General features: G+C 44.7%; 1 protein-coding gene across 3 annotated transcripts in view; it reads right to left on the reverse strand.

Annotated features, from left to right (window-relative positions):
• fwd (phosphatidylinositol 4-kinase beta fwd) overlaps positions 1-12,924 on the reverse strand; it is a 166,724-nt gene that overhangs the window by 149,215 nt on the left and 4,585 nt on the right. For all 3 annotated transcript variants that reach the window (XM_065434612.2, XM_065434611.2, XM_065434613.2), the window contains one exon: positions 12,350-12,845. In XM_065434612.2, the coding sequence (XP_065290684.2) occupies positions 12,350-12,832 (483 nt within the window). In that variant the 5' untranslated portion in view covers positions 12,833-12,845. The remainder of the gene's footprint in view (positions 1-12,349; positions 12,846-12,924) is intronic.

The raw sequence follows: 12,924 nt of genomic DNA on the forward strand, positions 1-12,924 counted from the left end.
ACAGCAAACTCTAGGGCACAGCTTTAAAAGCTTGTTGGGCACAGAACAAAAAAAAGAGGAATACTGCGACAGCTAGCAACCTAATTAAGGTTCTATGACCCCTTGTGCACAACCTCCAGTCCCACCTTCGGTCGTTAGACCTCTGCCCTTGCCCTTCATGCTCCAAGCTTTACTTTTTGCAGTAGAGACTCTGCTATGGCATTGACGACCGTCAAAGGGAAACCAGCTGCCAAAAGGCATCCAACTTGGTTTGATAAGCATTGAATTTGATGCATGCATGATTTTCACAGAGCTGATTCCAAGCAAAGACAACCTACTGCTCGCTTCACCACCTTAGAATGTGCGGAATCATATGGCAGCAATTGCTTCAAGGCTCGCAGTTGATAAGCCCAGCAGACATGACCAATTTCAAGCAGCCTTAAATGCTTAGAACTGCAGGCCTGTGGCGTCTAGCGGTTCATGCGTAAAAAGGAGCCCTTGGCTTTGGTTGTCAAAAGCTTTTAAAATGAAAGCAAGGGATGTAAAGTCACCCTTATTGTTTAAAAGCACTAAAAAATCATTACGATACATAAAAACCTTTAAAACCTGCCTCCCATTAAAAACAAGCTCCAAAGACCTATCAACAAGACAAAAAAATTTCGCACAACATAGGAGCGACACATGAACCTATACACACTCCCCAGTGTTGCAGATATGGCTGCTCGTTGAAAAGAATAAAAGTCGCACTTAAATAAAGCTCGAGTAATGTTAAAAAGCTGTCCACTGACAGGCCCGCTGAGTTCTGGAAGCCGACCACATCCGTGTACTCAATACCTCAATGTATCAGGGTACCGTTAAGGAAACCGTAAGCTTATCCTGAGGAATAGAGTAGAATAGATCTTCTACGTCAACAGAAAAGCCATACTTAATACCGTCATTACACTTAAATTATGCAACCCGCAAAGAACTTTTCACATGGAAAGGATCATCCACATGTAGCCTCTTACGCTTTTTCAAAAGAAAAAGGCTCACACAGTGCTGCCATGCCCCATGCTCGCTAACAACAGTTCTGAAAGGAATATTGGGCTTGTGCATTTTTGCAGTAAAGAATACCGTCAAACAGCTTTCTTTGCTGTTTTTGATTCCTTTAGCAAAAATTGGTCAAGTCCAAATTTTTGCAGAACCCTACGAATCTTGACTTGACCTCAACAGCACTCTTACTAACAGGAACAAAATTACTATTCACCGCTGCCTGCGCTTTTTCCTTAAACCGGCCTTTTGGCAACGCAACAAAACCACCTTCCTTATCCAACTGCAACAGCATAAGCTCTTTATGTTTGAAAAACTTCACTACACCTTCTGATCTCTTTTTAGCGTGAACGTCAGTAGCCCTGCTTGCACACTTTGAGATGCAGAACATTTCCTTCTTCACATACTGGTCATAGTCCTCTTGGCTACACTTTACAGAAATGTCTCGGTTGAGCCCTACAAGGTCGTGGGGCCAGACGGAGGGTGGAACAGCATACCGTATTTACATGATTGTAAGTCGACTCGAATGTAAGTCGACCCCCCATATCGCGTGTGACAAGAAAAAAAGAAGAAAAATAAAAAGAAGAGCATACCCGAGGGTGCATTCGATAACGAAAATTTATTTGTAGCTGACATGATCACTGGACTACTTGTCTTCTATTGTGCCGCTGTCCTCACTAGTGCTGCCATCATCATCGCTGCTACAGTCCCATAGCGCGTCGCCGTCCAGCGAAATTCCATATTTGGCAAACGACCGCACCACGACATCTGGTGTAACAGCAGCCCAAGCCGAATGCACCCAACCCCACGCAGCTGTCAGGGAGGCTCTTTTGACAGGTGCAGTTGGCGTAAGTTCGCGGTCTTCTGCAGCCAGCCACTCGTTGTACTCACAGCGGAGCAGGTCCTTAAAAGGCAAAGATCCGGGCTTATTCATGACCATGTCGCACTTCACTGGCAGGAACCGATCCTGCATTTCAGCGACGTACTCCGCAAGCTTGGCCTACAGCTCCAGAAAGCGTCCAGACTTCGGCCCGCGGCAAGTTCTTCACTTGCCATCACAGGTGAAAATTTAGCTTCACTTCAATCGCCACTCTCGTGCCGCCCATTCAGAAACATCGAACTTGCGGCCTGCTGCACAGTGATTTGTTTCTTCAGTGTAAAGGATGTCTACTGCTTCTGCTATCAATCTCGGCGTCAGTCTACAAAAGGATTCCTCGGCAAGCACTTCATTGGGGCACAGCACTACTGCAGGAATGGCGCACTCACCCTTACTAATGTTCCAGGTTAGATGCCTTGATTGTTTTTCCGTTCGGAGCAGCAACCGTTGCCTATTCGTGGGTTGTGCCCCACTGAGCTCCCTAACTTGTGTAAGCATTGTAGCAGCTGTATAGCAATGTGTGTTAAAATAATGGCTCTGCTTCTATCTGGCGATGTTGAGACAAATCCAGGACCTTTTATCTACTGTTTTAGAAACCGTAACAAGGATTGAAAGCGGACAGGCAGACATGCGCAATGATTTACATGCGCTTAAGTATTGGCAAGCATCTGTTAACGCAGGGCTGCAACAGTTATCTTCAAGAATACGTGTTCTTGAGGTTGACACGTCATCGCTGAAAAAAAAACCAAGGCTCGCTACTCCGTTACTCCGCTCGCCTGAAGCTATTAATTCTATATCTGGGCAAATTAAGACTATTGAATCAAGATACGATGATACGGAAAATCAACTAAGGCGATGTAATCTCTTTTTTGGCATCCCCGACGATTCCAATGAAACGTGATCAGCGTCAGAAGGCAAAGTCATTGATGTATGTTCAAAGGAACTCGGCATTACAATTGAACCTTTGCAAGTCGACCATGCGCATCATCTTGGCAAATACCAAGTGGGTAAATGTAGACCGATTAATACTGAATTCACCCTTTACAAGGATAAACAAAGAGTAATTGAAAAAGTTTATAAGTTCAAAAATACGAATTTTGCTGTTCGTGAAGACTTTTCATTGCAAACACGAGTAGCCAGAAGAAAGTTAATAGAACTTGCGAAGCCCAAAAATGTGCCGCTTAAGCTAGCCGTCGATAAACTGCGGATAGAGAATACCGTGTCCACTTACTGCGCTGACACTGACAGCATTATTCAATCATCTAGATTGCAGTTTCAAAGGCCGGCAATCTCATCAGATTGTCATCCACCTCACAATCCAAGTGTCCATAATGCTGTAGCACAGATTTCGATATCTTTCACGAATATGCGCAATTTACTCCCAAAACGTGTTGAAGTTTGCTCGCATTTAGAAACCAGCAATTGTGATATTCTACTACTCACAGAAACATGACTCCCCTCCGCTATCACTGATGACAAAGTCCTACAACCATTAGTTGGCTACAGCATCTATCGTAAAGACAGTGACGGAAGAAGGGGCGGCGGGGTATTGATAGCCTTTAAAAAAAATAATAAGCAGAAGAAGAAAAAACATTACTGCCTTTCCTTTTGAAATTTCAAGCCCGTTTGAAATAACCTGGGTCTGCGTTCCATCTTCACATTCTAAGAATGTATTTGGAATGTTATCAACCAACAGGGAGCACAGAAACGTTCACGTCTTATATGTATGAAAATCTTTGCGAAATTACTACAATATTTTCAAAAGCTAACATATTCTTACTTGGTGATTTTATTTACCCCGAAATTGACTGGGCTAACCTAATGCCCCCCTGCCAACACTCCAACGATTTCGTAGCACTTGCACTAGACTTTTGTCTAGTGCAAATGGTTAAGAAACCCACCTGTGGCGGCAATAATGTCCTTGACCTCATTTTTACATCTATCCCTGAAACAGTTGCATCAGTTTCTTTGGTGCTTGGTTTTAGTGATCATCTACTCATTAAACTTACAATAGAACTACCCTTATACAAACGCACTACGACACCTAAGCGCATATTTAATTATAAGAAGGCCGATTTCACTGCCATCAACATAGGTTTAGAGAATTCCTACAGCTTGTTCATACGTAACTTTGTTTCCCAACCTGTTGAGGAAAACTGGAAACTCTTTATGGAAACACTAATGCAGCTTACACATGCTCATATTCCGCTGATTTACTTCCGGGTAAATAGTTCAAAACCACAGTATCGCAGGATGCTACGGTCATTAAAAAATAAAAAGAAACGCCTGTTCAGAATTGCTAAGCGGCAAGGAATCCCAGTGGCGTGGTTAAAACATAGAGAGTCTGAAAAGGATATTGCTGTAACATACGTAGTGCTAAGCACGAATTATTTTCACATGACCTCCAATCTATGATACAAAATAACCCTAACATAAGAAGCCAACAAACACTGACACCAAGGACAACATAGGGGAAATTAATTGCACTTAATAAATGAAAGAAAGAAACGATGAATTAATGGAAATTAAAGTGGATGAAAAAACAACTTGCCACAGGTGGGAACCGAATCCACAACCTTCGCATTTCGCGTGCGATGCTCTACCAAATTGAGCTGCCGCGGCGCCGTTTCCCCATCCACTTTCTTGGGTATTTATGTGTCCTAGCAGAACCCTGGGAGTGTTAGTGAGCGACACCACTCACAGACACATAAATACCCAAGAAAGTGGATGGGAAACGGCGCCACGGTAGCTCAATTGGTAGGGCATCACACGCGAAATGCGAAGGTTGTGGGTTCGGTTCCCACCTGCGGCAAGTCGTTTTTTCATCCACTTTAATTTCCATTAATTTATAGTTTCTTTATTTCATTTATTAAGCACAAGTAATTTCCCCTATGTTGTCCTTGGTGTCAGTGTTTGTTGGCTTCTTATGATATGACTAATAAAAATCGGGCCCCTCGGTTAACCCCCTTTTTTCTCGTTCATTAAAATAATCCAAAGAAATTCTGGGCAGTGATTTCCCCTCGAAAAGACTCTGGCCGAATTTCACTACATACCAGAGCACCTATCTCAGAAGAATCCTCAGTTGCTTTTAATAATTTTTTCTTTATCTCGATGTTTACATGCGAGGATTACTCAACCATTCTCGCAATCGCAGACGTAAACTACAAGTATATGGCACCAATAGAGATTGATGCCTCCAGCATCTCATCTCTAATTAAGAAACTAAAGGTCTCTACTTCATCCGGCGTTGATGGTATAAATAATAAAATTTTTAAAGCATACATCCACATACAGCCCCCATCCTTACACTTATTTTTGAGCAGTCCTTATCAACAGGGGAACTACCATGTGACTGTAAAATCAGGAAAATCATTCCCATCTTTAAGTCTGGTGATAAAAGCATGATAAGTAATTACCGACCCATATCATGAGCAAGCATTCCATGTAAATTACTAGGGCATGTCATAGCACCTAATATTGTGCAGCACTTAGAAGCTAACAATTTCTTCTATCCAAAGCAACACGGTTTTAAGAAAGGACTTTCCAGTGAGACTCAACTAATCGAATTCACTAACGAGCTATTCACATATGTAGACAATGGTTTCCAGATTGATAGTATCTTTATTGACTTTGTCAAAGCCTTTGATTGTGTTCCCCAGTCTAGATTGACAGCCAAACTATCATCATTACATTTAGACAGCCTTACAATATCATGAATAAGGAACTTCCTCACATCCCACAAACAGTTTACGTTTACTGACAATCATTCAGCCTCCTTGGCCGATGTGTCATCTGGTGTACCTCAAGGTAGCGTGCTGGGTCCGCTATTGTTTCTCATCTACACAAATGAATTGCCATCCAACATAACATCAGCAATCAGATTATTTGCTGACGATTGCATAGTTTATCGCCAAATTAAGACACCCAACGACCACATCGCTCTCAAAAAAGATCTATATAATATTACAAACTGGTGCATGCTATGGCACATATAACTAAATTCAGAAAAATGCAAATTGATGACCATCAGCTGAAAGAAAAACTCTCTTTACAGTTACTCGCTTAATAAAAGTGCTGTCACTGTCACCCCCTTGTACAAATATCTCGATATCCATATTATAACAAACTTATCATGGAAGGCGCATATAAAACATGTTACGGCAAAAGCATCTAGCACACTTGGTTACCTAAAACGAAACCTACGTGAAACCCCTTCAGTTACTCGTGAAATAGCATACAAAACCTTTCTTCGTCCTCAGCTCGAATTCGCTTCCGCCATCTGGCTACCACATCAGGAATATTTAATAAATTCTCTCGAATCTGTTCAAAACCGTGCCGCACATTCTATCGCGAAAGACTACAGTAGGCATTCTAGCATTACTGCTATAAAGTAATCACTATCACTCCCATCTCTTGAATCTAGAAGCATGATAGTTCTGCTTTGCTTACTGCACAAAATCACTCACAGTCAACACACAACTACATCACCCCTTTGCCGCCATTTCGCACATCTCGCCGCTTATATAATGCATACAGTTTCACACGTGTTTGACCACACAAATGCATTTAACAAATCTGCATTATCTCTGGCAATAGCAGCTTGTAACGATCTTCCAAGCCACATTGTTGAAATTAACAATCTGGATTCATTTAGAGAAAAAAAAAAAATGATTCCGCAGTCATGCGCACGTTTCATTTGTACCATATGACAACTGTTGTCCTTCTCACTTCTTGCACGCAGTTTATAAGCATACATGCGTTGGCAGTTTTTTGCCAGGGGTTCAATGAGCCACACAGATTTCTGATCGTCCAGAGTGTCGTTGTTGTTGTTCGTTTGCTTGATGTTAAATGGCATCTTTCTTTTTCAATTGTCTGATTTGTTGTTAGCTATCTTCTCCTGTTTTCGCTACATGTTATTTCTCTTACCCCCTCTAGCAATACTCTAGTTGGAGCCTGTGAGGTATGTGTATAAATAAATAAATAAATAAATAAATCAGCTCTGCGAAAATCGTGCATGCATTAAATGCTTTCTAGTTTATCAAACCAAGTTGGACGCCTTTTGGCAGCTGGTTTCCCTCTGACGGTCGTCAACGCCATAGCACAGTCTACTGCAAAAAGTAAAGCTTGGAGCATGAAGGGCAAGGGCAGAGGTCTAACGACCGAAGGTGAGACTGGAGGTTATGCGCAAGGTATCACACAACCTTAAATAGGTTGCTAACCTTCCTGGTATTCCTCTGTTTTTTTTTTCTGTGTAACTAGCTTTTAAAGCTGTGCTTTAGAGTTTACTGTGAGAAAAGGTGGGGTTACCGCACTAGGCATGAGAAGCCCTTTGTCCTTAAGTGCTCCAGAGGGGTTGTATATGCAATTCCCTTGCAACCTTGTGGGCAGCTGTAGACTGCGCAAACCGAGCGTTGCGTGAATGACCGTTTAAGGGAACATGCAAAAAAAGTAAAGAAAAAGGAGGATAAGGGCACACATGTGGAGGCTCATGTTACCATGTGTGGGTGTGACACTTGATTTTCTGAGGCTACCACTCTGCGTAGAAGCGGCAACACCTCTTCTAGACCTTCACTTGAGGCCTTCTTTGTGAAGAACAGATAGGCGTATAAGTGAGCCTTCTATCTCATTAAGTGATGCTGAATTTGACTTCTTGTGCAGCTGCCTTTGATGTGCATGCGCCTTTTCTTTTTGCTTGGTATGCGCATGCGTAACAAGAGGATATATATGTACAGTTCCATCTTTCCATTAAACAGCTGTGAGTAGCGCTTGTCTTTGTCCACCTCTCATGCCTCTGTGGTTTTTTTATTGCGCTAGGTTACTTCATCAACAAAACAGTAGAACCTCGTTGATAAGCTCCCGTTACGTACATTTTCCTGGCGCCAACGTTTGCAATCGAGAAGAAAAAAATTTAACCAGTAGAGTTACGCTCACTTTTCACTGCTGGTTCACAAGCTCCTGTGATGTTTGCCCAGAATTACATCATAAACAGGTGATTCCATACACCTCGCCAGCATCTCTCCCATAAAATAAGGTGATGACAATGTGACGCGGGCCTCATGAAGAACTTCCATCAACCATTACCAGAGACCGTTGCTTGCTGGTGAAAGCTTCCTGGGGAACCAGGCTATGGTGTACCATGACGGTATTGCTGCCTGTGTCCCCCAGAACTGAAACTCTGTATCCGTTTAACACTCCCCCTGTCACAGGCATATTACAGTAAAACCTTGTTAAACCGTACCCGCCTAAACAGTAGTTTCGTTTAAAAAGTAGTAAAGTCAAATCCCCGACTCAGCAGCCATTTAACATAATGTGTTTTGTATTCGCATAAACCGTACCAGCTTATTCTGTACGTATCAGTTAACACATAGTGTTTCCGCTTTTTGTCACGCAAACATGGCGGTTCGTCGCCATCAGGTGGCCTGGCAGAACAACAAGCCTCAGAGATCGGAACAAAGGCCTTCAAGTGCCCTGCGCGCTTGCGCATGAAGCCACATCAACATTTCGGCGCTGTGCCAGAGAGCTTTCTTTGTTCTATGAGAGGTGGCATTGTGCAACCAAGGACTCGCGTCATGCCAAAGCTCGAATAAAAAAGACGCCGGGTGCTCAGCATAGAAGAAAAATTAGATATTGTTTGTGCTATCGAACGTGACACGAAGAAGTCGGCGCTGGCACGCGACAGGGATCTGCTGTTGAATACGGTGTGTGGCATTTGGAAGACGAAGTTGCTCGGCGGTGCTGCTGCGACCGCGAAGAGATGTTGGCTATGAGGTTCAATTTTTTGCCATCGTTGCCTCTGTTGCTGCCGAGGAGTGGACTAACGACAGTGATGAGGACGACACGGAAAGCAACAGCATGGGTGATCCCGGCCCGACAGGGGTAGAAGCTGCACATTACGTCAGCCTCATGAATGCAATCGTCGCGACGAGAACAGCACCCCGCAATGAAAAGGCGCCCCATAACTTCTACTTCTGCAGTGCTACCACGACTGTGCACGGCGAACATGCAACGCCAACGAGGAATCTGCCATGCAAGTGTTTACCAAGAAGGGGGGGCTGGCTGAAAAGCTGGCTTGCAGCTTCAGTAAGTTTGAGGCCACTGTCGTTGCTGCTAGGCCGCCTCGACATCAAATGAAAATAACACTTTTGTCGCGCTAAGTTAATAAATACTGCACGTCTAGTACATACTTTTTCCGAGCTCTGGCCAACTACGGTTTAATGAGGTTTCACTGTACTAGGATGATTATCTTCCTTGTATCTGTCATGGATCATGCTGACCAGATCTTTGTGAGGAGTCAGTGAATCACTTTCGTCTCCTGGCATCCCTCCGGCTGGCACATGTTAAACCTCGGCTATTGCAGGCATAGGTTTGGATTTGGATGGGGCGTTATCTACAAAACAAGCCGTTTGATCCTGCCTCAACCCTTTCTCTAGGCACTGTTTGGCCTCCGGACTGAATCGACGGCATTTGGGGCAAAATGTTTTTGTTTTAGCCCGACAGTTTGGAGCCATATATCCTGCCTTAGCGCATAAAAAGCATCTCAAAGTTGTATCGCCACCATCCCGGCCAATTTTCCAACTCGAAGTGATACAAGTTTCTTTGTTGCTGGGCATCCATAAATGTATCAGCTGCTTTTGCAGCAGCACACAAGGTACGGCAATTCTGCTCACGGAGAAACGTCCCAAGTTTTTTATTGCAATTAGCTAGGAATTGTTCCATCATGACCAACTCTGCCAGGTCTTGGAATGTTTAAGGGGCCTTTATAGTTCTATCCACCTATCAAAGTAGCCTCTAATCCTAGCTACATGCTGCCTTGCAGTCTCTCCGTTCTGAAGCTTGCAGGTGCGAAAACTTTAGTGATAACTTTCTGCTGTGAAGCAAAAACGTTGCAGCAAAGCTATGTGAACTTTGTCAGATTCTAAAAAGTCTTGCGGAGACAGTCTCCCATACACCTTCAATGCTTCTCCCGTGAGGCACACGCTCAGTGCAATGGCCCACTGTGATTTGTCCCAGCCTTGGCTAGTGGTGACGCGCTCAAATCTTTGGAGGTAACTATCCAAACCACCTCGGGTGTCCTCAAACTGCAGGAGAAACATGCGCGGATTTATCGTTTGTGAATGAATCGCTTGTGCAGTTTCAGGGGATTTTTCCCCCTGTGGTCTGTCCCCTTGGGCTGCATCCATTTCGGCGAGCTTAATGCGTAGCTGAAGGCTGCGTTCCTCCGCTTCTGCTCGAGCTCGTTCAGATGTCACACGCTCCACTGCCCTCTCATCGTGATTGATGCTTTTCTGTATCCATTCCCCCTTCTCTCAGTTCCGCCCTGATAAGCCTAAGCGTTCCCCAAGTTCCATTAATGTATATAATCTCTCATCTGGATTAGGTGCTTGTCCGCCAGAGAATAGCTTTGTTCTGTTGCAGACGCCAATGTGTCACGGTGTAGATCTTTCACCGTACTAGGTCCTTTAACGTGGTCAATACAGACAGATTTAGGAAATACGAAGCGTAGGCTTTCTGTCGCACACACACACAATGCTTTATATGAACTTGACGACATATAACTGCTGACAAAGGTTAATATGGATCAAAAAGTATGGAGTCTCTAAACAGTCTGCAGACTACAGAATCGAACGATTAAAGTTCATGCATAACCATATTGTTTGGTGTGGGGCGTCATACAAGCCTACAGCTGTAATGGTGCAGACAAGTGGTCTGCTGCCGAGGTACCCCAGCTGGAGTCGGGAGGCGAGACAACATGGCGCGATGGGGCAGGAACTTAAGCCAGGAGTGAAGGTCGCAAGCACAGAAGCTGTGGTTGGTGTTCCGCTGGGCAGCTCGCAGACAAATGCCAGTTTCAGACGTTGAGCTGTAGGCTCAGGAACATCAGCCATAGGCAAGAGCCCAGACCTATGGGCCAATGGCCACTGCTTCTTCCGCCGTGGGTCTTCTTCGCTCCGATTCCTCTATCACCAAACCCCCTGCCACGAGGCTCTCCGGAAGTTTTTTTTTTTTTTTCACCTTTTTCCTGGTGCCATTGCATGATCATGCTCGCACCTTCATCATCATCGTTGTCGTCTTCAACTTTCAATGCAGCATGTCCACCTCATGACAACGGTCCAGCCTCCTGTTGGCACAGAGCTTAACCAGTCAAAGAGCTAATATTGCTCTAACCAAGTGTAAAACATTTTAAACATTTACAAAAACAATGTGTTAATGATTACACTCCTGCAAATAATTTACACCAGCAGCAAAGAAGAATACATTTTGTTATTGCTACGGTATTTGGTCGAGCTCTGTGCCACCGGGTGGCTGTACCGTGCAGACCATTCACATTTGCGCTTCTGCTCATCCCGTGAAGCGGCACGGTCAAACGGCCAGGCCCTGTCCCTTTGTGCTTGAGTTTACCTGAATACTGAACTCGCGAAACACTATTGTGGTAGTAATCCTCCGGTGTAAAGTAACAGCCGCAAGGGCGCAAATCCTGATGCCGATCGGATAGCAACAGTCAGATGCACTGCAGCCACTCCGCTCGTCTGCTGCCTTGCAGAGGGACAAGGGCGTCGCAGCTTGACATATTGCCAGTCGCTACATTTGCGGCCCAGAACGCAACAAAGGCAAATCATGGTGCTCGCAAAAAGCCTGAGACCAACAATGAGTGCGGAGCTCTCGCCAACACGGAACACGTTGTAACACAAGCAGACGACAGTTGCTGTGTGTCGGACATGATCAAGTATACTGAGAAATTGTTCTTGTGCATTCTCTTTCTGTTAGTTTCTTTTCATAGAAACAAATTCACTAACATGCCAACTATTACGAACAACATTTGCTCACCATAAAGTTGGAAAAATTATCGATGACGCGCCCTGGACAGCCAATCTGGTAGCTCGTCCTACTAAGGTCTTTAGGGCAATTTTTACGTCAAATGATTACGGGTGGCTTAAAATTCAGTCGAGTGATGTGCTTCAATTGGCAGCAATGTACATTTTTAAAACCTCATAATAAATTATGTTTTATGCGGAGCACTTGGATGTATCAATTAGTCATCAGAAGGACCTACTCTAACGACTCAATATGTTTACACAATATCATCAAAATCGTTTCAGGGTCCCTTTAAGAACACAAATGATCTTGTATGCCAAATAACATTTAAACATTAAATTCTGGGGTTTTACGTGCCAAAATCACGATATGATTATGACTCACACCATAGTGGGGGACTCCGGGTTACTTTTGACCAGCTAGGGTTCTTTAACATGCACACAATGCATGGTACATGGGTGTTTGTGCATTTCGTCTCCATCAAAATGCAGCTGCCGCGGCCACAATTTGATCCCGTTACCTCGGGCTTACCAGCACACCACCAAAGCCACTACAACACCACAGTGGGTCAAATAACACTTCTATGGCATTGTTGGAATATAAGGCCACAGTTTTCTGGTCAGAAACAAATGGGTGAATCTTTATACTTGCCTCTTGCACTGGTGAGTGGACCTCGTCGATGACCCCTTGAACTGGTGGCCGCAAAGTCAACTGGCAGGGCGGCACTGGCGCCACTGTGCCAGTGGCTGCATCCACATTTACGCGAGAAGTCCGGTCACCATCATCCGAGTTGAAGATGCCACTGTCATCCGATGCCAAACTGCGGCGGTCTGCCGTGTCACCACCACTGTGGTGTACAGGGCTCAGCACACGCATGGCCGAGTCCAGGCTCAGATTGCGCTGGTGCTGTTGATGGTGAGGCCTCCGTGGAATGTGGTTACTGGACGCAGATGAAGGCGGCGTGACTGCATGAGCTATGCCAGGCAAGGGCCCAACGTGACCTCGCAAGTCCAGGCTTGAGTGGCGTGCATGATGCAGCATCGCGCTTGATGACAAGGCAGGCTTGGAGTGCACCAGGACAGGAGATGGAATCGGGCACGAGGCACAACATGTGACCACCTCTTCACTTTCCATGCTTTCCACTCATCTGCAGGTCACACCGAGGGATGGAAGCCCAACATGTATTAGTCTCGATACTCAAGTGCACAACTAGCACACTGTTAGTA

Source organism: Dermacentor albipictus, chromosome 5 (assembly GCF_038994185.2).
Source record: "Dermacentor albipictus isolate Rhodes 1998 colony chromosome 5, USDA_Dalb.pri_finalv2, whole genome shotgun sequence".
Classification (NCBI taxonomy): Eukaryota; Metazoa; Arthropoda; class Arachnida; order Ixodida; family Ixodidae; genus Dermacentor; species Dermacentor albipictus.